The sequence below is a fragment of the Typopeltis vanoorti genome, chromosome 1 (genome assembly GCF_054136105.1).
Source record: "Typopeltis vanoorti isolate ZY-2024b chromosome 1, IOZ_Tvanoo_1.0, whole genome shotgun sequence".
Taxonomy (NCBI): Eukaryota; Metazoa; Arthropoda; class Arachnida; order Uropygi; family Thelyphonidae; genus Typopeltis; species Typopeltis vanoorti.
In genome coordinates, this window is record NC_143549.1 from 24,554,816 (window position 1) to 24,581,265 (window position 26,450).

Genomic DNA, 26,450 nt, shown 5'->3' on the forward strand with positions numbered 1-26,450 from the left:
GTCCATGTTCTCTGCATCATTCCCATAATCTGCCATGTTGTACTTACAATTTTAGCAACATGTCCATGAAGTTTCAATTCCCTGTTTACCACAACTCCCAAATCTTTCATCTCCACTACCTCCTCTAAAATATTCCCACCAATTATGCATCTTATTTTGTGACTAAATTTTAAAACCTTACACTTTGCAATATTTTGGTCCTCTTGCAAAGCTACATCTGCTCTACTTCTCATACTCTCCCCAACTTTGCATCATCTACAAACTGAATATTACCATTTAAGTTTCAATGTCATTTATATACAAAATAAACAACAATGGTCGCAAAACAGAACCCTGGGACATGCCACTAGTGATGTTCCTGTTTTGGGATATTACTCACATACACAACCTGCTGATACTTATCAGAAGTCAATCTCCAATTCAACTCTATTTGTTCTGTTCCAATTTAATTATTAGTTTGTCATGTGGCAGTTCTTGAAAGCAAAATCTAAATATACTACTGTATATTTAGAATTTGCAAAATCATACCCCCCCCCCCCTTGTCCAACGTATACATCTCCTTATTATAATAAGTAGACTGCTAAAGCAATCCTTCTTTAGCAAACCCATGCTGTCCACCCAGTTCTGAATTCTTGCCCTCACTAGCTTCTCCATCTTGACCACACCTCCAGGCAAGATTGGCCTATAATTCAAAGCCTTACTCTCATCATCTCCTTTATGAAGCAGAACAATCACTCAGTTATCCATTTTATATCTATCTTATTTAATCTCCTGATCCCTGAATACACCCAGCCATTGTTTCTGCCAGATAATTCCTGAGAAGAGACCAAGCAGCACTAATTTTGCCATCTTTCCATTCTTTGGGGACCTGGGTTAATCTAAGACTCATGTTAAAAATGTACATTAAAGCTGTTGTTAACTGCCTGGTACATTCCCTCAAGATATGCAGTGATATACCATCAAGTCCCATAGCCTTGTTGAGATCAAGTTTACTCAATTCCTTATATACCTTCTGCTTACTCACCACGAGTGGTTCCTCCCTCATTTTAAATGCTCTCAAGTTCTGCATTACGTTACAATCACAAGGATGGAATACTTTAATGAATTACTCATTAAACACTTCTACTATATCCTCCCCAGTGTTTATCATTCTCCCATATCACTGACCACATATTGAAAAAAACTCCTAAGTGTTTCTTTTAGTGTCATTTGTTAAATGCTACTCATACTGCACTTTTGCTACCCTTACTAAATTAATCACCTTCCCTGCTTGCTCTTTGTACTCCTCATGTAACTGATTATTCCCACTCATCTTTTGCTGCCTCCACAATGCCTGTTTTTTTTTTTTATTCCCGATTGCATGCTTCACTCAATCATCCATTTTACACCTATCTTATTTAATTTCCTGACCTCTGAATACACACAGCCATTGCTTCTGCTAGATAATTCCTGAGAAGAAACCAAGCAGTACTGATTTCCTTCCCATGCAATTCCTCATTTCATGATTTGCTGCAAGCTGGCTTCTGAATTTGCCATAATCTCTCCCCTTATAGTTCCACATACAACTCTTTCTCACAAAAAGTCCTGATATGCCTGACCACCACCCAAGTAATCACTTCATGGTCACTTTCACCAACTGGAGGAAGATGTGATACTTCATTTACAACAATATCTTCTGATGAGATAATCAAATCCAAGATCCTTGATCCACATGTGGTCTGTTACATACTGCTTAAAATAGTTATCTCTTAAAACTTCAAGAAATTCATTCTCTTTGGTTCCTGATTCCATCACTTCATTCCAGTCTACATTACCATAATTGAAATCACTCATAATGATCACCCCTTTTATTAGCCAGACCAATTTGTCTAAACATTTCTTTCTCACTACCTTCCACATTACCAGATCTACAGCAACACCCTACTAAACATTTCATCCTGTCCACCTCCACTTCACACAATCTGCTTCAAAACCACTGTCAGTATTTGTTCCTTGAATTTCCACAACACCTATGCTCCATGTCATTAGAGAAAAATATGAAGAACATAATAAAATAGCATGATATAATTTGACCTTTAATTCTATTTGGAAAATTCTACATTATGGGGTAGAAAAATAATATGATTGATTATTTATTCAAATCCTGTTTTTTATATTCTGAAATGATCTTTGAAATCAAGGAGGAATGCAAATTATCACCAATGTTATTTAACTGCTTCCTTGAATATGTTAAAATGAAGCTCTAGAGAACTGTGATATTGGAGTGATAAACAATCTAAAGCTTGCTGACGAAATTTATCTCCCAGTAGAAAACAAATCAGGTCAGGAAATTATAACAAAGTTAGTTCATACTCTTAAAAAGTATGATGGCTTAACCATAAGTACTGAAAAATCAAAAATAACGACAAATATCTGGGTTCCTAACCAAGGAGGAAGTGCTGTAGCAGAAAGTGAAAAATTCTACTCAAGGATACATCCACAGAAGTTGATCAGTTTAAATACCCATCCTTTCTTTTAATGATATATGGTGATCAGCATTCATTTTGATAAATAATGAACACTATAATTTATCAGAATGAAGTTTAAATACATAGGCTATATCGTTAATAAAAATAGCAGATCAAGACAGGATATTAAAACAAAAATTGCAAAAGCAACAACAATCCAAATACTAAAACCACAATGGATAGATAACAAGCTTATAATTACAAACAAATTATGCCTTACTGACATACTAGTTAATTCAGTACAAGAAGGTCTCGATTAGTGCAGACAGTGAATCCCATGAAATGGTCATGTTATTCGAATTTATAATTATATGTAAAATATGGTAATTGATTACAGCTTGACAGAAATAAGCAATGAAAAATTTTAAACATAAGTTTTTATATTTTTATTAATGAAACATTAAAGGATAAAAAGAATACACTTATAATATAAATTTATTGTTAACAAAGTCACAGAGTAAAAAATTCTAAATATCATTCCTGAAAAGATATAGCCAAAAGTAAGGCAAGCAAATTTCACAGAAAAGCTTTGACAATTTTATCAAATTAGAAAAAATATACAAATAATCAGAGTAAGCAAGAAGAAATCATATTTATTACATTTCAAAATATTTTAGAAGCATAGAATAAACCGGTTTTGTCCATGTTAAATATTTGTTGATCGATGTATCCACCATCTTTGATTATTTATTTTAAAATATTAGAATATTTAGATGCTGCATTTGTGCTGGCTGTTTCACCAGTAATTTTATCAGTATGTAGCTAAACTCTATTTTTAAATCAATCAAACCACCCAACACTTGCATTAAACGTTTCTTCTACTTCATCATTATTTTATTTATTTTTTGTTTCTTTCACTCTGTTAAACAAATTGAAATCTTTTGTCTGAATGACAAGATTTTGTCATTGCTCTGCTAAGGAGAATGCATTTTTGATTGCAAGCCCCAATTGATAGTTAAAAGATGCTTTATTTATATTGTTGTAACACATCGATAATTGCAGACCACAAAAAGCTGATGCAAATTTATATTTTTCTTTTATTTCTTCTACATGTTTTAAAGTATTCTGTACTATAGATTCAAGCATTCTGACATTTTGTCCTATTTTACAGTTGCTATGACCACATTCATTTCGCTCAATCACATCAAATTTTGGCTCTAATGTAATAATGAGTCTCTTCTTTTTTGCACTCAGTGTTTTTTATCTGAAAGAATAGTCCATTTTGCTAAGAGTACTTCTTAAAAAAAATTAAAACAATTCAGAAAAACTAATGTGCAGTCTGAAGCAGAAGTGAATAAAACCGTAACAGTAACACAGTAACTTTAACTGTGCATGTGCTGGCCTCACATTAACTGAATTTTGGTTCGCATTGTCGTGTCCCTATTTACGATTATTAAACTTTCTTTTATCCTTTCAAGTGAATCTCTATTTTATCTTTATTCAAAACTTAGCTATGCGCGAGATATTACAAAATTCAAATATTTAAGCTTTTTCTCCCCTTAGTGTCCCTAATATTTATATTATACTGCACATTTCAAGACATTTAGTTCAAGATATATAATTCGAAAACAAGGAGCAAAATACACAACATACACAACTGATGTATTTGACTACTCTGTTTTTTTTTTTCTCCTTCCTCTTCTAACCTTGCAGCAATTTACCTCTGATTTAACCTTAACTACCTCTGATTTCCTTTCAGTTATTGACTTCTCATTTGATGATTTCTTCACTTTATTCACATGGGATTCATGGTTCCTTTCTTGAGGCTCATTTCTCCTTTCTTTACACAACTCATGAGTTTGCCCCCCCCCCTCTTGTAATCTGTATCCTTCCCAATAGGTATAATTCCTTCCTCACATAATCACATTTAAAGTCATACCTAGATAGAAAATCCCTACCCAGGATCAGCTTGATGTGTGGAAGAGAGGATCCTGGTAGGATCAGAAACTCCTGCCAAGCATATAATTTGAACTCAGGCAAGTAAGATTTACAGACCTAGAAGCACAAATCGTGGAAGTTGTGACACCTGATACTCTCACTCGTTTTTTAAGGTGAGTGATATTATCTTTGGCATAAGGCTCTATTATCTTAAAGTAATCCTCAGATATGATGGATGATTGAGCCCCAGTGTCCAGCAAAGCATTGCAGTGTCTTCCATAGGCACTGGCCTTCACCTCCATCTTGTACAGATGCTCCTTTCTTCCTTGTCCCTTTTTCCATACTCTTTTTGTATAAGTATGTGAATCTAAATCTCTATCATAACCTCTACTAAAGCGCTTCTTGCTACTATAGCAGTTTTGAGCAAAATGTCCCAGTTTGTTACAACTAAAACATCTTGGGGGCTCTCTACTGCCTCTTTGGTCATTAGCTCTCCCATGATTTTGAGGATTAGCTGTTGCTTGTTGTGGGGTGATTTCGGACAACTTCTGCATAACTGAATCCAATCGATCGAGAAGGGGTCTTTGCAGACGCTCAACTTCCTCTTTTACTAACTTAGTGGTTTCCTCAGTTCTGCTATAATCAGGCTCTGAGGTCTTTACGATAATGTTTCTAGTTGTCTCATCACCTCGTTCAACCGATTTATAATGGGTTTTTGGAGTATTTCTATTTCTTGTTTCACAATAACCCTGATATTATCTGAATCAGTACATGATTCTGTCAACTTGTTTATTACCTGCCTATTGTCTTACTCTGGTCTCTCTCTCTTGCCTTAGGTCTTTCTCTTCTTTCCCTACTCTCCTTATTATGTCCTTGCCCCATTTCATCAATTATGTTTATTAACCCTGAAACATGTGTGGGACGGAGGTCTCCAAGCAATTGTTCACGATCCTTTACAGCATCGTAACATTCACTTAAACTGGACAATCTTTTATCGAATGCCGTCTCCTTTAACTCAGGTCTGACTCCCTGTTTGAATTGTTGAAAAATGGCTCAGTCCAAGCAAGGCTTTTCTTCACTAAGGACATTCAGGGTACTAGCTATCATCAGTAACCTGTTATGGAACTCAGCCACACTTTCCTTTTCCTTCTGAGAGCACCTCTGGAGCTTCCATAAGTTAGGTCCCAAGGTTCCCAGTTTTGAGAACTCAGAAATTAGGACTGTCTTAAATCGGGAGTAATCCAGGGTTTCCCTGAGAATGGGAGAGGAATACAGGAAAGCTTTAGCTTTTCCCACCAGTTTACTCCGGAGCAAGACTAGCAACTGAAAATCAGTCCATCCTCCAACTCTCATAACTCTTCTATGTAACCAAAAAATTTCAGGACGTCATCAGTCTCCTCACCCAAAAATTGTGGGAACACCTGCTGTGGGTTAATGCAACGAAAAAATTCGCTGTTATCCATGCCTAAACTACTAGAGGGTTCAGTCATACTTGCATCCAATTTACACTAATTTACTCTTTAAAATTTTCAACAAAACTTAACTAAACTTTTGCCTCTCAGTTGTCTGACCTGCACCGAAAACCAACTTGTTGTGAATAGCTTATAATTAAGATTTTAATTAGCTAAACTACATCCTGTCAGCTGCGCCATTTATGTTGTGTCCCTATTTACGATTATTAAACTTTCTTTTATCCTTTCAAGTGAATCTCTATTTTATCTTAATTCAAAACAACTATGCACGAGATATTACAAAATTCAAATATTTAAGCTTTTTCTCCCCTTAGTGTCCCTAATATTTATATTATACTGTGCCTTTCAGGACATTTAGTTCAAGATATATAATTCGAAAACAAGGAGCAAAATACAAAAATATGCCTGAGCATGAAACTATTAAGCAGTCGTGACCCTCTATCTCGTAACTTAACACATTAATTTCCCGTGTGATTAGGTTCATACATTTTTCAAGTGGTGCATTAGGCAGCAATTTCAGACAACTGTATTATTAATGAACAAAAGTTTATTAAAAATCTTAAACATGGTACAATTCAATGTCTATTATATAAAACACAATTCAATACTAAGAATAAAATTTCAAATTATACAAGCAAAATACAAGTATTAGGGCAAAATCCTATATGGGGATTTGCGATCATGCCATCATAACAGGCTTTATATATATAAATACACACGTATTCCTGGAACAAAATTAACACTTTACTTAACCTTATACTAGTCAGAATGCTCTATATTACCACTGGACATTAATGTTTATATTCAGTTTACCTTATCTAACTTACAAAGCAAAACAATATAGGTTAAACTGTCCTTTCGCTATGCTCATACATACTTTTGACCTTTAAGACACTCTCATATGAAATACCACGCGCATACATTAATCTCTAACACATGAATACTTATCAAATAATATAAACCAGTTTACTCTTATTCTATTCTGATTTGTACTAAAGTCGTAGCATACCTTCGACTGTCCAGTAATTAACAATGATTGCAACTATATGCGATTTCAATTGATACAAGATTTTTCAATACCTTTCTAGGACGAACCCTGATTTTCACGATCTATACCTTTCGTGTTTGAATAAAGGACATACACGGGATCTTCTATTCTATCACTATGGAACTCATCACGTGCGCACAGACTTCTGTATGGATTTCCTTTCCCTTGATACAAGTACTGGATGATGACACACATAGACAATTCCATCCTTCTTATAACTATATGGCATTCCTTGTCTCTTGCAATAGGAATATGGGATCGAATTCCTGCACACTTTGTTTCCTTGATGCGTCAGACGCAGACAACTCCTGCACCGTCACTCAGGAAAACCAGTTACCTATACGAAAATTTCGTAAAGAAACTCTGAGGAAAAAAGCATCATGTGTGGTGGTGGTGGGGGTTCCTCATCCTTTTATCTTCATAGCCCCTTCTTCAATTTCTTTTCTTCTCCCCCTACCGGAGTCGATCTCACTCACCAATTAAAGTCGTGTTTTTCTGCCCAAAACGTGCTACGGTTCCTTGCACGCGACGTCTCACTTCGGGAATTGACCGTGAGCGATCGTCATTTGTTTTAAGCTAGCCTCTATAGTAAATTAATCCCCTTTTTAGAATTTACTTGAATATTTTAATCTCCTTTTTTTCAAGTGTTAAACTAGCCTCTCACATACAAATTCTTATCTCTAATCTTTTTATTTTACTTAACCTATCTTTTTCATATACTTTTTTTTTTGTAATAAGATTCCCTTTTTTATTATTTAGCTAAACAAACAATTTCTGCTATATTTATTTTACATGGATGCAAGCATATTTTCTGTCTTTAATTATTTTGTATTAGCTACTTACATAGGATTTTATATTTTTTATTTCTTGTTACACCATGATAACTGAAATTATTACATTCTTGGTTATCAGGGTGTAACAGCATTAAACATGACCTAGTATCATTGTACATTTTTGAAAATTATGGAGACAACTACCGTGTTTGAATAAAAACTTTAGTTTAATATAACTAAAATCTACATTCGAAGTTTCAACCTTTATATCAAAGTCATCTTCTGGAGCATATAACTCATCATCATCAAATTCCTGCCATGTACCCTCAAGGGGTGTACAGCATATGATAGTACTTCATGAAAAATTACATCATTACTAACTTCCTATCTACAATTTTCCTCCAAATCAGTCTGTTACTTGTCAAGACTACAACATTATCAAATTTTATATTTCTATCGTCGAAAGCACTTTGTACCGTATCAATCCACCTACATATTGGTCTTCCTCTGGGTCGTTTTGCTGCCAACCTAGCAGAGAACACTTGTTTTGCTAATCTTTTCTCTCCCATTCTATTTAAGTAACCATACCACCTGAGATTAGCACTACTAACGTATTCCTGGATGCTGACAATGTAAAGTTCTTTCCTAATATCCTCGTTTTTAATATGATATTGCCATTGATGCCATCTGTTCATGCCTCTAATCTTTCTCGGGACTCTCATATCTGTGGTCTCTAGTCTTTGGTCAAGTGTTTTACTTCTGACCCAGCTCTCAGATCCATAAGTTAAAACTGGTTTGAACACTGTCTTGTATACAGCCAATATAGTGTTCCGACTAATTTCTCTCTTATTCCATATGAATTTATTCAATTGAATTTCCACCATACCAGCTTTGCTGATTCTGTTGTCTATTTCTATATTTAATTTACCATCTTCACTAAAAATCGTGCCTAAGTAGCTGAAATGTTTTACTTGTTCCACAGGTTCTCCATTCACAACACAGTTGACATTTTCAATGATTCTGCCTATTTTCATTGTCTTTGTCTTTTTATTGCTGACCTTCATACTATATCTATTACAACAGCTATTCAATTTAGTCAGAGAATCTTGCAACCTTGTAGCGGATTTATTTAGAAGTATAACATCGTCCACATAAAGCAAAGAGCTACGTTAACATCTCCAATTTTGATATCAGGTTTAATACCACTTTCCTTCATAATATGATCCATATAGATAATGAATAACAGAGGAGATAATGTACATCCTTGTCTCACACCAGAATTAAAATTAAACCATAATAAATTTACTTTAATCCTTTAAACTTTCAACTTCAATAACATTAAACCATCATCCTGTACTTCCTTCAATTCTAAAGGCTGACTTACAACTCAAATAGAGACTAAGTATTGTTTGATATAATGCCCCATTGACACCATATAACTGCAGCGTATTGAATAGCTTCTCTCTTGGTTCCTTGTCATATGCCTTTTCCAAATCGACAAAACTTAAATACAGATCTTTGTTATATTCCCATGCTTTCTCGACTATTTGTCGTAAAGTGAAGATCTGATTCTGACAGCCTCTATTTGGCCTGAATCCATCTTGTTCTTCACCAAGCTTTTCTTCCACAATTCTTCTCAACCGTTTCTCAAGTATACTTGCATAGATCTTGCCAGGAACACTCAATAGAGAAATACCTCTGTAATTCTCACATTCAGTTTTATTTCCCTTTTTATATATGGGTACTAAGAGAGCTCTACTCCAATCATCAGGAATTCGCCCCTCTGTCCAGGCTTTCTGAACTATGCAGTGCAGCAACTGTAAGACTTTTATACCACCATACTTCAGCATTTCTGGCCAAATATCATCTAGTCCTGCTGCCTTTCCACATTTCAAGCCTTTGATGGCTTTTTCTACTCAAGTATGGATATGTATTCCTGATTGTATGCCTGTTGAGTATTTTTTTACCACTGTGCTATCACTGCTTGTTTCATTTAGCAGTTTTTCAAATTACTCCATACTTCAAGGATATCTTTTCCTCCAGTTTTCATGTCACCTTTATCATCTCTAACTCCTTTTACAGCACTCTTTCCTCCATTCCTAAGCCTCTTCAACAACCTCCAAAATATTTTGCTACCTTCTTGATATTTATTTTCTATATTCTTGCCAAAGACCTCCCATGACTTTTGTTTAGCATTCTTGCATTTGTCTCTACATTCTCTAAGAGCACAAGCTGACTTATTTGCCAGGAACTTTTGATATGCTTTCTTTTTTCCTTCACTGCCTCTTTAACTTTCTGTGTCCACCATGGAGTTCTGATTTTTTTATCCTTGCACACAACCTCACCACATGCCTCTCTGGCAGAATCAATCAATGTTTTCTTCAGAGTTTGCCATTGAATCTCCAAGGTTTTATTCCTGTTCTCAAACTCTTTCATTTTTTCTTCAATAATCTTTGTGTATTTTAGTCTATAGTTCACATCTGAGAGCTGCTCAACTTTTATTCACTTTAAAACTTTCTTACATGTCATTCTTTTCGATATGAAATTCAATTTTATCCTGCTCAAGACTAAATAGTGATCACTTCCAATTTCAAATCCTCTGTACACTCTGGTGTCCTGCACCAGGGAGAAAACATCACTATCAACAATAATATAGTCAATGAGACTTTTCTTATTCCTTCTCTCCATGTGAATTTGTGCACATTTTTTATGTTGGAACACGGTGTTAGTAATAACCAGTAGATCTCCTGAGCAGAAATCCAACAGATATTTGCCATTATTATTAGCTTTGCTCTTTTCTCCAAAGTTTCCCAAAATATTTTTGTATGTCTCACAATCATTTCCTACTCTGCTATTTAGATCCCAACGAGGACCATCTTTTCCTTTTTCATTGTTTCAGTTGCTTTTTCTAAAGCCTCAAAAAATTCCTCCACTTCTACCTTAGTAGAACCTTCTGTAGGACCATAGGCACAAATAAGTCTCATTGTCCAGTTTCCCATTCTCATATTTGCCCACATTACTCAACTTGAGACTGACTGCCATTCAAGAAGATTAGCGTCGTATTTTGTGTTGAATATTATGCCTACTCCTTCTTTTCCTTGATTGTCATTGCCTGAATATAAAATTTTGTATTTATTGCTCAGAAAGATCTCACCAATTTTGGTCTTTTTTGTTTCAGTCACCCCTATTATGTCGATCTGGTACTTATCTAATTCCTGAGCTAGCTCCATTTCTTTGCCATTCAGGCTTCTTACGTTGATAGTACTGATCTTTAACTCTACAGTACAATCGAACTGGTTTGTTAAAGTTACTTACCAACCGCTACAACAATTGTTGGCCTGACTTCTTGTGAAAAAAAAAAAAAAAATTATACATTAACGCTAGAGTCCTATTATTAGTGTTTTCTGTTTGTTGTAGACATATATTGGGTGCAACAACAAGTCTATGTATCTATCTATATACATATATTAACATCATGATTATACATGTACATTCCAGCCAGTTGGTAAGGAATGGTTTCTAATACTAGCTGAAGATTAGCTAGAGTTCTGACTTATGCTGGATCTTATATATTAAGTGGGCTGAATGGCTGAATGTGTGCCATCCAGATCCTTGGAATTTTCATGGCATCTCTGTTGTTGATATTTGGGTGGTTTATCAGGATTTCGCAGGCTTCCTTAAATTTCCTTTCATACCATGTTTTTGGGTTGTGTAAAGAGTGGGTGCTTTTCCAGTTCATTTGGTGTAAGGTGTTGAGCATGTGATCTGAGAGGCCTGCTTCACCATAATGGTTATATTTAATGTGTCTAATGTGTTCTTTCTTGCGTATAGGGATTGTCTGTCCTGTTTCACCAATGTACGGTAAGTTACAGGTGCAACAGACTCTAGGATATGCCAATGGGAGGAAAGGATTCTCAGAGGAGCTGAATATTGTTTTAAGTTTAGTGGATGGTTTAAAGGTGGCATTGAGGTTATAATGTTGTTGGATTCTGTTGATTTTTTCTGATAACCCTTTAATGTATTGAATGGCTATGGTTTTACTGTAATCTAGATTCATTTTTGTTGTTGTTTTATGGAGTATTTTATTAATAGTATTTTTGTTAGAGCAATTATTTATGAATTTGTCGCTGATGATTTTTAGTTTGTTTGTTCAGGTGGCTAAGGAATGTGTTTAGCATTTGTTGCCCATGCAGCCAGATCGTGAACATGTCGTCAATGTATGTAAGCCAGACTGTCGGTCTTAGCATGGTGGAATCAAGAGCCCTTTGCTCAAAGGTTTCCATGTAGAAGTTAGCGATTGGGGGGGGGGATAGTAGTGAGCCCTTGGCTGTACCTTCTTTTTGTTGGTAAAATTTGTTTTGCCACACGAAGCAACCAGACTGTAGTACGTGGGCAAAGAGGGCCGTAATGTCGGGCAAAAATTTGTTCTGTAGTAGGAGAATTGTTTCATTGATGGAGACATTAGTGAAAAGGGCAGAAACGTCAAAACTGACTAATAAGTCGTCTTTGTCGAGTGTTATGTTTTTAATTTTGTTTATAAAGTGTTGTGTGTTCTTTATGTAGAAGGGGGAATGATCTACCAACTCCTTGAGTGTTGACGCTAATTTCTTGGCTAAGTGGCAATTGGGACTGTCTATTCCTTCTGCAAATGGTCGAAGGGGAGCATTTTATTTGTGTATTTTCAGGACCCCACATATCCTGGGGGGGGGGGAGGCATACTGGGGTTTGAGTTTTTTTAACCGTGTCCGGCAAGAAGTGACGGACTTGAACAGTTCCTCTGTTTTATCCTTTATTCTGTTTGTTGGGTTATAATTTACCAGTTTATATTTGTTGTTATCGGCTACTAGTTGATTCATCTGAAGTATGTATGTTGACCTGTCAAGGATGACAGTGGCATTGCCTTTATCCGATTTCGTTATTATTATGTCTTGGTTGGCTTTTAATGACTTAATTGCTGCTAGTTCTGTTTTTGTGAGATTGTTCTGTATGGTTTTCATACTGTTTAGTAATGTCTAATAATGTCCTAAACATTAAGAAAACCATACAGAACTAGCAGCTATTCAGTCATTAAAAGTCAACCAAGACATAATAATAACGAAATTGGATAAAGGCAATGCCACTGTCATCCTTGACATACTTCAGATGAATCAACTAGTAGACGATAACAACACATATAAACTGGTAAATTATAACCCAACAAACAGGATAAAGAATAAAACAGAGAAACTACTCAAGTCCATCACTTCTTGGCCACCGGACATGGTTAAAAAAACTCAACCCCCACTACGCCCCGCCCAGAATATATGGGGTCCTGAAAATACACAAACAAAATGTTCCCCTTCGACCAATTGTGGAAGGAATAGACAGTCCCAATTACCACTTAGCCAAGAAATTAGCGTCAACTCAAGGAGTTGGTAGGTCATTCCCCCTCCTACATAAAGAACACACAACACTTTATAAACATAATTAAAAACATAACACTCGACAAAGATGACTTATTAGTCAGTTTCGATGTTTCTGCCCTTTTCACTATGTCCCCATCAATGACACAATTCTCCTACTATAGAACAAATTTCTGCCCGACATTACGGTCCTCTTTTCCCACGTACTACAGTCCGGTTACTTCGTGTGGCAAAACAAATTTTACCTACATAAAGAAGGTACAGCCAAGGGCTCACCACTATCCCTGCACCCCCACCAATCGCTAACTTCTACATGAAAACCTTTGAGCAAAGGGCTCTTGATTCTGCCATGCTAAGACCGACAGTCTGGCTTACATACATTGACGAAGTGTTCGCGATCTGGCCGCACGGGCGACAAACGCTAAACACATTCCTTAGCCACCTGAACAAACAACACGAACACATCAATTTACCATCGAAATCGAAAATCAAAACTTGCTCCCGTTCCTAGACACACTAGTCATATGTCTTCCTTCAGGCAGTCTATCCTTCACGGTCTACCAAAAACGAACACACACTGGCCAATACATACATGCTAATTCATACCACCACCCATCACAAAAATATGGAGTCATTAACACCCTTAAAAAACAGAGCTACAACAATTTGCTCTAACCAGCAAGCTGTGAAACAAGAACTAAAAATCATCAGCGACACATTCATAAATAATTGCTCTAACAAAAGTACTATTAATAAAATATTCCATAAAACAACAACAAAAACGAATCTAGATTACAGTAAAACCATAGCCATTCAATACATTAAAGGGTTATCAGAAAAAATCAACAGAATCATACAACATTATAACCTCAATGCCACATTTAAACCACCCACTAAACTTAAAACTATATTCAGCTCATCTAAGGATCCTCTCCTCCCATTGGCATATCCTGGATTCTATTGCATCCGCTGCACCTATAACTTACCGTACATTGGTGAAACAGGATGGACAATCCCTATACGCAAGAAAGAACACATTAGATACATTAAATATAACCATTATGGTGAAGCAGGACTCTCAGATCACACGCTGAACTCCTTACACCAAATCAACTGGAAAAGCACCCACTCTTTACACCACCCAAAAACATGGTATGAAAGGAAATTTAAGGAAGCATGCAAAATCCTGATAAACCACCCAAATATCAACAACGAAGATGGCATGAAAATTCCAAGGATCTGGATGGCACACGTTCAGCCATTCAGCCCACCTAATATATAAGATACAGCATAAGTCAGAACTCTAGCCAATCTTCAGCTAGTATTAGAAACCATTTCATACCAACTAGCTGGAATGTACATGTATAATCATGATGTTAATATACGTATATAGATAGATACATAGACTTGTTGTTGCACCCAATATATGTCTACAACAAACAGAAAACACTAATAATAGGACTCTAGCGTTAATGTATAATTTTTTTTTTTTTTTTTTCACCAGAGGTCAGGCCAACAATTGTTGTAGCGGTTGGTCAGTAACTTTAACAAACCAGTTTGATTGTAGTGTAGCTTGTTTTTTGCGTATAGTTATATGTTCCAGAAGATGACCTTGACATAAAGGTCGAAACGGCGAATGTAGATTTTAGTTATATTAAACTAAAGTTTTTATTCAAACAAGGTAGTTGTCTCCATAATTTTCAAAAATGCATTCGGATCCCCGTGTAAGCTTAAAAGAATATCACTGTACAATTTGCATTTGCATTAATCATAACCTGGCTATACTTCTATATGGAAGTGAAACTTGGACTCTCCTAAAAGAAGATGAAATGAGGTGCTTAGATGACTTCTAAAGATACCGTGCGCTGATCATATCACAAATTTTGAATGAAGTAAGATAAAGAATCAGTTTATTTGCAGATCCAAAAGATAACATCATAACTAAGTTTTGAAAGAAATAACATCTGGCTTGATCATATATCAGAAATTTAATGGTCTTCTAATGTGAGTTCTTGAAGAACTTATTCCAATAACTCAAAAAAGAAGCAGATCTAGAATAAAATGGATAGACAATATAAAGAATTAGACAAATGCCTCACCTAAAGAACTGAAAGCAGTGTCAATCAAGGACTGAGTGCAAGATTTCTGTGAGGAATATTTCCTGATATCTACTCAATGGTCCTTTGTGGACTAATGGAAGAAGAAGACAGGCTTAAGCCTGACTGCATTATACCTTGCTTGACCTTGTGAAGGGAAAGCAAAAGCAGACCTCAGTCCAATGGCCTGGTTGGCAGAGTGAATACCTGTTCTCCAATGAACGAGTTGTGGATTTGAGTCCCCCACTGAGCTTGGATATTTGTAAATGTCTTTAGATGGTAGATGACTTTCATCACCAGTGCATGATCACTACCACTATCCTTTTTACTGAAGGTCTGATGATGTAGTTCGATTCCCTTCCATTCTTAAAGAACATTAGTCAGGTCAGTTACTGATGTTGGGCAATTCAGCCTGACTTACAAATAGTATTCCAATTCATCCCACAGGTGTTCGATGGGGGTTCAGATCAGGCCTCTGTGCAAGCTGTCAAACACACCTCATTAAACCATTCCTACATAGATCTTGCTTTGTGGATGGGGACCTTCACAAACTGCTGCCATAAAGTTGGAAGTACAGAACTGTTTAAGATGTAGGCTACGGTGCTAAGATTCTCCATCACAAGAACTAGGGGGCCCAGCTTGAACCATGCCTGCTCCATCCTTCGCAGATGGCACAACATATTTGGGTAGGTTGCATTCTCTTAGTGAACGAATCTGAATGATCAGATGCTTCACCATCTGAATGATCAGATGGTGAAGCATGATTCATCACTTCAGAAAATGCATTCCCACTGCACTCCAGAGCCCAATGGCTGCGAGTTCACACCATTTCACCAACACTTAGCGATGTCCCTGCTAATGCTTGGCTCGTGTGTGTGTGTGTGTGTGGCTATATCACCATGGAAACCACGTCATTCAGCTTCCAATAAACAGTTGTGGTGCTGACACTACTTGCGGAAGCATTTCAGAACTCGGGCATTATAACAAAAAAAAAATATATATATATATATATATATATAAATTTTTTCTTGCCACACACTTCAGCACCAGGTGATCCCTTTCTGTGATTTTATGTAGCCTACTAGACTACATTGTGCCTAGGCATTTCTGCTTGTAAATAACTTCATTTATATTTGATCATGACAGCTGCAGCAATTTCCCAAAATGGGTTTTGAAAAAATGGCATTCTATGATAGTTCATGTTGAAAGTCACTGAGCTCTTCAGTATAGCCCATTTTACTGTTAATGTTTGTATATGAAGATTGCAAGACAGTGCTTCCTTTTACACCTGTATGAATCATGGCTTGGATGTAAGTAGCCATATCCACTAGAACAAAGGGATATCCAGATATTATTGATCAGATAACATAAGTGGTTTGAGGAAATGTAACATATAAATTACAGTAACATATGAGTTTCTATAACTATGGAGCACATTTTGTGAACATCCACAGAGAATAATACCAGTATGTCAATGCTACTAGTGGGAGTAACTTCCAATGTGATAGAGGAAAGGTACTTTCAAATAATTGCCTAGAACATGTGGTGATGCATTTAGTGGGAAGTCTAATTACATATACGAGCCCCTGAATTAGAAACGTTTATATAGATGTACATAGACATCGCTTACACAGCATATATTGAAAATACTAAGCCACATGCATCACCACATATTTTAATGTTTTTATTCTAGGCAATTATAAATCAATAACTGCCTAGAATATGTGGCAATTATTGATCACAATGGGAAAAACAAAGGATCCTTTGGAATTTGAAAAAGGGCTTATTGTGGGTGCCTGTCTGGCTGGAGCAACGATTTTCAAAAACGCAGAGCTGACTGGTTTCTCAAGAGGTGAGATATTCCGTGCTTAATCAGTGGAAAAATAACCCATACTGTTTATCTAAGTGGTGTAACTGTGGTCCTAAGACAGTCTGTCAGGAACGAGATCTGAGAAGGTTTATATGGACACTGAGAACTTCCTTGTGCAGCAAACTGATCGAAGCATTTAAAGAAAGCTGTTCCTGACCCATATCTAACTGAATTATGCACAGTAAGTTGAAGATCAGTATTGGCAGTAACATGCCTACATGTAAACCACTGATTTCTGTGAAGAACCAGAAAGCACATCTACAGTGGCATCAGGAATACCATGACTAGATACTGGAAGACTGAAAAAAAAAATCATGTGGTCCAATGAGTCGAGGTATACCTTGTTCTGTACAACAGTAGGCAGAGAATTTGATGAGAGCCCCATGAAACAACGAACCCAGCTTGCCTTGTAAACACAACTTAGAGTACTGGAGGTGGTGTCATGATATGGAGCATGTTCTGTTGGTACGGAATGGGTCACCTGATACTGCTTGAAGGTCGGGTGTTCTTGAAGGAATACCTGAACACTGTTGTTGATGAAGTCCATCCTGCAATGTTGACTTTAATCCAGCAGGTGACGGCTGTTCCATGGACTACAATACTGCTGTCCATTGTGCAAGAACTATTCAGTGAGTATGAAAACAACTTTTATTATCTTCCGTAGTCACTATAAAGCCCAGATCTGAACCCCACTGAGAATGTATGGGTCATGTTAGAAAAACAGATCTGGAAGCAAAGTCCTCTTCCATCAAATCTTAGCAGTTAAAGACTATCTGGTAAATGTCTGGTACACTGTAGATGCGATCCAACACTTTGTGGATCTATGCTAAACCATTTGTGCTGTGATTCAGGTTAAAGGCCTGACATAGTATTAAATAAAAGTTTCTGCAGTGGCTGGTATATGAAAGCTGGCAAGAAATCACTGACAAAGGTAAATAGTGATATTATAAGGTTCAATAAATGCTCATAGGTCAGTATAATATTTACAGATTGAAATTATTCAATCAGCAATTGTAATAAATCAAAGTAAAATTAAAAAGAAAAATTACAGATAGTGTTTTACTGCATTAACTGATGCCTTCTAGTAATTAAGTATAAAATCTGGACTAGTAATTCTTAGCCATTTATCAGTGAAAAATAAGCATGATGTATGAAATAGTCCCCTTCCCCCTTTAAATGGGAAAATATCAGAATAATATTGCATGCTGTCATATTTCACAATAATATATATCATTGTTTCAAATATTCAACACACTATTTAAAAAAAAATATGATGCTAAACAGTTGAAAAATATAAGATTTTAGCTACTTACACCAGTGGCAGATTACCCATTAAGGCAATGAGCCAAGACATTTTCCTATAGTGTTTTAAAATAGATTAATGTTTTCAGTAAACATCATAAAAATCTCGATTAAGCGAAAAATTTTTCAAAACAATTATTACGTTTTAATACATATTTTGAACAGTGCACACTATCTACACTTTAAATGATGCCGCAATACCAATGTCGGCGCTAGTTGACAAGCTTCGTATTTTGAACAGCGCATGCTATCTATGCTTTAAATTAAACTGCATTACCAATGTCGGTGAACAGTGCTGTTGACAGCTTTAAGGTCAAAGTTAGTGCAATGCAATCAGAAAACTGATTGCATTGCTGGGATAGGAAGAATTCGCCTGGTTGTTCCTTAACTTCATTTGTTATTGAATCGTGTAAGAGTGAGGTGTTTGTTTCAAAAATAACTTTTAAGTGTGACTTTTCGTGTTTTCATTATTTGAGTGTAGTGCAAAAAAATGCAAAAAAAAAAAAAAAGTAAAAGGGGCCCCAACTATCCTTAATCCGCCACTGGACTTATACTTATGAAGATCAGCATGTTTATATTTCAATGCTATAATTTTGTGTGCACTTATACTTCACGTGTGTAACTGTATGTACACACACACACACACACAATTTTTTATTTTATTTCTTTTTTCCAATAAACCACAAAGGTATTCAAAAGTGAAAATACATTTTTATGATAATAACTTTTAGAATACTGATACTTTTAAACCAATTAAACATTCTCTGAAAATGCAATAAGAGCATATACTAATTTTGCATATATATCTAGGAGAGGGGTTCCTCAAAGAATGCTGGTAATTTAAATGCAAATATTTAAAAAATTAAAATACATACAAGTATCAAATAATCAGTTTAAAATGTAAAGGGATTATGTAGAGTGAAAGAATTCCATGTGTTAGCTTTTAATTTGAATCTGCTGTGGTCATGATGTTTATAACCATTAAGAAGGTTGAAATGACACGGTGGCCAATAACCCAGTTCTTTTCTACACAACCACTTATTTGGGAAATGGACATCTGGAGTTTGACACACAATGTTTCCAAAATGCAGTGGTATCACATCAAGATGGAAAATGTTATCAGAAATCAATATTGAAAAAAAAAAAAGTGTAATTTTCTGACATACATACATTGTTTAAATTTCATTTAGATTCACCAAATTTAGCAAATTCAAAATCAGCTTATCAATTTCAGCAAATACTGAATTATCTGTACTACTAATGCTACAAGGCTTATACTACTTATACCCTTTTTCAAAAGTTTTGATCAAGGAACACCCAACAAAGAAGCTGTTCTTTTTTTTGGTCATAAGTCATATTTCTAAAAATGTGACTTGTGAACATGCTTAACAGTTTCTTGCATATGGATATTCTATAGACAAACATTTCTTAACACAGTGTCTTTAAACTGATTATATCACTGCATGATAGATTCACCAAATTCTCATTACATAAGAAATCACCAACGGACTCAAATTTTTCAAACGAAACAATTAGCTTTCTGTTGAACTATCATCTTGACAACTACAGATAAGAATGGAAAGGGTATGTGCATATACAATACTCCTGAAGTGGGTAAATATACAACCAGCCTAGTTGGACAAGTAGTTAGCATACTCACTTTCAGCCAATAGGCAGTGTTCAAATTCCACTGTAGGTATGGATATTTTGTGTTTTTAGGTAATAGATGAATTTTGTCACCTAAAATCAATGACTGGTATGAAACTGCTACTATTCTCAAAATGTGGCTTGATAAGTAAGTTTAGTTTCTAGAGCAGTATTTCTGGATTATCCAATCCTATGCATTCTATGTGAATATCATCATCATCATCATCAAGGGGTGTACAGGATATGATAGTACTACATGAAAAATTTACATCATTACTAACTTCCTATCTACAATTTTTCTCCAAATCAGTCTGTTACTTGTCAAGACTCCAACATCATTACCAGATCTTATATTTCTATCGTCTAAGGCACTTTGTACCGTATCAATTCACCTATATCTTGGTCTTCCTTTGGGTCGTTTTCCTGCCAACCTGGCAGAGAACATTTGTTTTGCTAATCTTTCCTCGCCCAATCTGTTTAAGTGACCACACCACCTGAGATTAGCTCTGCTAACGCATTCTTGGATGCTGACAATGTAAAATTCTTTCCTAATATCCTAATTTTTAATATGATGTTGCCATTGATGCCATCTGTTCACGCCTCTTATCTTTCTCAGGACTCTCATATCTGCGGTCTCTAGTCTTTGGTCAAGTGTTTTATTTTTGACTCAGCTCTCAGATCCATAAGTTAAAAATGGTTTGAACACTGTCTTGTATACAGCTAATTTAGTTTTCCGACTAATTTCTCTCTTAAGGGGATAAACATCCTTTGTTGTTTTATAGCCAGTAATCGAAACTAAAGATCGAGAACTACGATCTATCATTTTCATGCCGAAAAAACTATCGGCGAAGGCAATTCGTAGGCAAAGGTGGAGCAAGCTCCCTCACTATTCTTGATATTCTCTCATAATGTAAAACACAGCTCCTATGAGACCTCAAAAAAGGTTGAAACTGGTCTGGGTAGTGACCTCTCCTCATAATGTAATGACAGTATTACATCTCCTCCACCTTTGCCTTCGCCGATAGTTTTTTCGGCATGAAACTCATAGATCATAGTTCTCGATCTTCAGTTTCGCTTACTGGCTATAAAACAACAAAGCATGTTTATCCCTTTAATTTCTATTAAGGTGCCAGAAAACTAGCCATTTGGCTTTCTATCTTAACTATAATTTCTCTCTTATTCCATATGAATTTATTCAATTGACTTCCCACCATACCAGCTTTGTAGATTCTGTTGTCTATTTCTATATTTAATTTACCATCTTCACTAAAAATCGTGCCTAAGTAGCAGAAATGTTTTACTTGTTCCACAGGTTCTCCATTCACAACACAGTTGACATTTTCAATGATTCTGCCTATTTTCATTGTCTTTGTCTTTTTATTGCTGACCTTCATACCATATCTATTATAACAGTTATCAATTTAGTCAGAGAATCTTGCAAACTTGTAGCAGATTTATTTAGAAGTATAACATCGTCGGCATAAAGCAAAGAACTGACATTAACATCTCCAATTTTGATATCATGTTTAATATCACTTTCCTTCATAATATGATCCATATAGATAATGAATAACAGAGGAGATAATGTACATCCTTGTCTCACACCAGATTTAACATTAAACCATCTTCCTGTACTTCCTTCAATTCAAACTGCTGACTTACAACTCAAATAAAGACTAGTATTGCTTGATATAATGCCCCATTGACACCATATAACTGTGGCACATTGAATAGCTTCTCTCTTGGTACCTTGTCATATGCCTTTTCCAAATCGACAAAACTTAAATACAGATCTTTATTATATTCCCATGATTTCTCAACTATTTGTTGTAAAGTGAAGATCTGATCCTGACAGCCTCTATTTGGCCTGAATCCAGCTTGTTCTTCACCAAGCTTTTCTTCCACAATTCTTCTCAACCATTTCTCAAGTATACTTGCATAGATCTTGAAAGGAACACTCAGTAGGGAAATACCTCTGTAATTCTCACATTCAGTTTTATTTCCCTTTTTATATATGGGTACTATGAGAGCTCTACTCCAATCATCGGGAATTCGTCCCTCTGTCCAGGCTTTCTGAACTATGCAGTGCAGCCACTGCAAGACTTTTATACCACCATACTTCAGCATTTCTGGTCGAATATCATCTACTCCCGCTGCCTTTCCACATTTCAAGCATTTGATGGCTTTTTCTATTCAAGTATGGATATGTATTCCTGATTGTATGCTTGTTGAATGTTTTTTTTTTACCACTGTGCTATCACTGCTTGTTTCATTTAGCAGTTTTTCAAAGTAATTACTCCATATTCCAAGGATATCTTTTTCTCCCAATTTCATGTCACCTTTAACATCTCTACCTCCTTTTACAGCACTCTTTCCTCCATTTCTAAGCTTCTTCAACAACCTACAGAATATTTTGCCACCTTCTTGATATTCATTTTCTATATTCTTGCCAAAGACCTCCCATGACTTTTGTTCAGCTAGTTTTAAACAGTGTTTAGCATTCTTGCATTTGTCTCTGTATTCTCTAAGAGCACAAGCTGACTTATTTGCCAGGAACTTTTGATATGCTTTCTTCTTTTCCTTCACTGCCTCTTTAACTTCCTGTGTCCACCATGGAGTTCTAATTTTTCTATCCTTGCAGACAACTTCACCACATGCCTCTCTAGCTGAATCAATCAGGGATTTCTTCAAGGCTTGCCACTGATTCTCCAAGATTTGATTCCTGTCCTCAAACTCCTTCATTTTTTCTTCAATAATCTTTGTGTATTTTAGTCTACAGTTCACATCTTAGAGTTGCTCAACTTTTATTTGCTTTAAAACTATCTTGCATGTTATTCTTTTCAATATGAAATTCAATTTTATCCTGCTGAAGACTAAATAGTGATCACTTCCAATTTCAAATCCTCTGTACACTCTGGTGTCCTGCACCAGGAAGAAAACATCACTATCAACAATAACATAGTCAATGAGAATTTTCTTATTCCTTGCCTCTTCTCTCCATGTGAATTTGTGCACATTTTTATATTGGAACATGGTGTTGGTAATAACTAATCCATGTCCTGAGCAGAAATCCAACAGACATTTGCCGTTATTATTAGCTTTGCTCTTTTCTCCAAATTTTCCCAAATTATTTTTGTATGTCTGACAATCATTTCCTACTCTGCTATTTAGATCCCCAACAAGGACCAACTTTTCCTTTTTCATTGTGTCAGTTACTTTTTCTAAAGCCTCAAAAAATTCCTTCACTTCTACCTTAGCAGAACCTTCTGTGGGACCATAGGCACAAATAAGTCTCATTGTCCAGTTTCCCATTCTCATATTTGCCCACATTACTCTACTTGAGACTGCTTGCCATTCAAGAAGATTAACCTCGTATTTTGTGTTGAATACTAAGGCTACTCCTTCTTTTCGTTGATTATCATTGCCTGAACATAACATTTTGTATTTATTGCTCAGAAAGATCTCACCAGTTTTTGTCTTTTTTGTTTCAGTCACCCCTATTATGTCGATCTGGTACTTATCTAATTCCTCAGCTAACTCCATTTCTTTGCTATTCAGGCTTCTTATGTTGATAGTACCGATCTTTAACTCTGGTGATGTTGAGTTGGGGTGTGCTTTCAGATTTGGTCCAGTAGCTGACTTTTCGCTGTTTGCCCTGGTTCCTTCCCTGTAAAAACAACGGGCGCCTTGTTAACCGGGCAACGCCCCAGCCGACATGAAATTCTGTCATGTTGCACCATCATTTTTTTATTTTGGTTTAACCAATAAGAATACAATTTGGTTGGCTAAATCCCAAATTGCCAGCCCATCCTTGTTCTTTCAGTATCCAGGAGATACCCAAAAGGGTGCACCATGAGAAGGTGAGGATTGGACATTAGGTCAGAAGCCCCAGTCAGTTCTCCGCATTACTTTAAAGGCTATGTGGAGGTCTCTTCTCAGTTATTCAGCTTTGACCCTTAAGCACCCCTATGTGAACATTTAATATACTATACAGTTATATAACCTATACCTTGTTTAATAGGTGGGAATTAACATTTAAAAAAAAAAAAAGTGTGCAAAATCTCTGCATTTAAAAAGATGGCATTCCATTGTTGAATTCCAGTATTTCCTTAATTTTCAGTGAAGCAATTAACAATCAATTGGTAATAAGGATGATTTTACATAAGTATAGAATGCATATGATATCTTGGTAACAAATAAAGTTCCTTTCAGCTAATACAGACAACTCCAATGATTCACCAACATCCATTTATTTGTGAAGAGTATTTTTAGAATTATTTACAGAGTTTCTGGATCAATGATATTTTATTAACATGACTGAAAAAAAAAAGCTGTGAGTACCTTGCATATTATAAACCATTCTACACATGTAAATAGTGATTTACATATTTACCACATGAACCTCTGTATCTGATTGTCCTGGGTGAATGGCTTCATTAAAAACAGATAAAAAGTGGCACAGTTCACTGAAGCATATAACAAATATTCTATTGTCAACTGTAGGTAACTATTTGTTGGGATGTGCAGTCTATAAAAGATAAATGGAATGATAAAGTAACGAAACTCTAGGAGCTTTTGTGGTACAGTTGCAGCAATTACACATACTGCAAACACAAGTTTCCATAAGGCATCCTTCTGCTGCACTGAATGAATCACAGTCCATCCACTGTATATGTAAGCTGGTATGAGGAGACAAGAAACAAGTGTGCTATGACCTAAAAAGCGCTTCCAAATATAGAAAGTCAGATGACGATTATCAGCCAATAAATATGGATGAACAAATGATAAATACTGAATAGCCAAAGCACTAAGCAAACCAGCAATGCATACTATCATTGGCTGACTGATTAGAAAATAAAAAAACCTGCGAAACTTAGGCAGAGTCAGCATATATGGACTAGCAAAACAAAGTGTAAAACCAAGAAAATAACCAATCTGTGGAATGTTAAAACATGCCTGATGAAACTCTTTATCTCCAAGAGCAATTGAGTGATTATAAATAACAAAAGCCAAAAAAGCTATTCCTACTAAAATATATCCACCTGTAGCTGTCAAAATATCAATAATGGCATTAAGAAATCTCTTTTTCTGACGGAAAGGCATTGCTAAAGCAGCATTACCAAAATATATCAAATACTGAGCACTTCCTTTTGGCATAATTTTGTCATCATCTTTCTTCTCTAGCTTAATGTATTTAGACAGGATGTTGAGAGATTGCTGAGCCATTACCTGCAATAAAATATATATAGAATATCTCAAATTAAGTCATCAGTCAACATCTAAAATATAGCACATTTAAGTCAAGCAATTTCTGAAGTGGGAAAAAAAAAATCAATAATTTTAAAAATAAAACTAATATACATATAGCTAAAAACTGTTTGTCTCTATAGCAAGACTGCCAAAAGATGTCTGATCCTAGTCACTGACAAGCAAGCAGGAACCTTTACACCCACAAAGATTTTTTTAAACCCATAGTTCAAATACTGATCATAGAACACACTATTTCAAACATCTGTTAGCAGTTAGGACCATGAGATGCTGGCACTTTCTACTGTTTTCCACAAGCCTCAATTCAGGCTAACCTATTTGATGGCATAAGGCTGGAGAATGGCTGCTTATTTATCTTTAGAAAGTTAGCTGAATACAAGGTATTAGGTTTTAAGTTCTTCTGAATGGCTTTGGTAACAGACACGTCATAATTAAAAAAAAATTATATTCACATACACATGTATTCAAAATGTGAATAATAATAATAATATACAGAGGTCTGCAATGATTCACCTAAAAAAAAATTTTTTTTTTGTTCAGTTTTTCTTTCTTATGCAAGTTAGTTTATACAGCAAGAAAAAAAATCTACAAATAAATCGATGGTGCTGCAACGAGTTCTTCCCCTCTACCCTCCTTCAGCTAATTTTTATATGGAGCATTCGTAGAAGAAATGCCCTTAGAGGAGTTATTTTCAAATTGTTAGCCTGACTTCATGATCTGGATAATGTATTTGTCATTTGCCCACATGAACAAGATACTTTAGATTCATTTGTAATGCTGGTCAAACAGCCAGAATCCTAAAATACACTTCACATTAGAAAAAGAAATAACTGTCAGCCCCTTTATTGACAACTATTTACACATCTTTTGGATGGTTTGTTATCTCTTTCTATTCATAGAAAGCTAACACACAAACTATGGAAGATACCAGCATAACAATCATCCCTTATTATCATCCAGCCCAACAGTGTGGGCTGGATGATAATGATTTAAATTGCTAAATAAAACCAAGGCTATTCCTAGTTATGTTACTCTTGCCACAGAACATACAGCCCTGCCAAATAGATAAAATACTATCTCCCCTCTCCACAAATACACAAGACCAAAGCTATTCCTATCCCACATATCAGGGTATATCTGAAATGACAGCTAAAGTACTGCACTTCAAATTAGAAATCCTAATTCTC

At 35.7% G+C, this 26,450-nt stretch overlaps 1 protein-coding gene across 1 annotated transcript in view; it reads right to left on the reverse strand.

The window, feature by feature from the left end:
- Nucleotides 1-24,226: 24,226 nt before the first annotated feature.
- The window catches only part of Alg10 (alpha-1,2-glucosyltransferase Alg10), a 96,059-nt gene continuing 93,835 nt past the window's right edge, over nucleotides 24,227-26,450 (reverse strand). Inside the window, exon 4 of the mRNA XM_090415204.1 lies at nucleotides 24,227-25,224. Coding sequence (XP_090271330.1) covers nucleotides 24,385-25,224 — 840 coding nt within the window. The 3' untranslated portion in view covers nucleotides 24,227-24,384. The remainder of the gene's footprint in view (nucleotides 25,225-26,450) is intronic.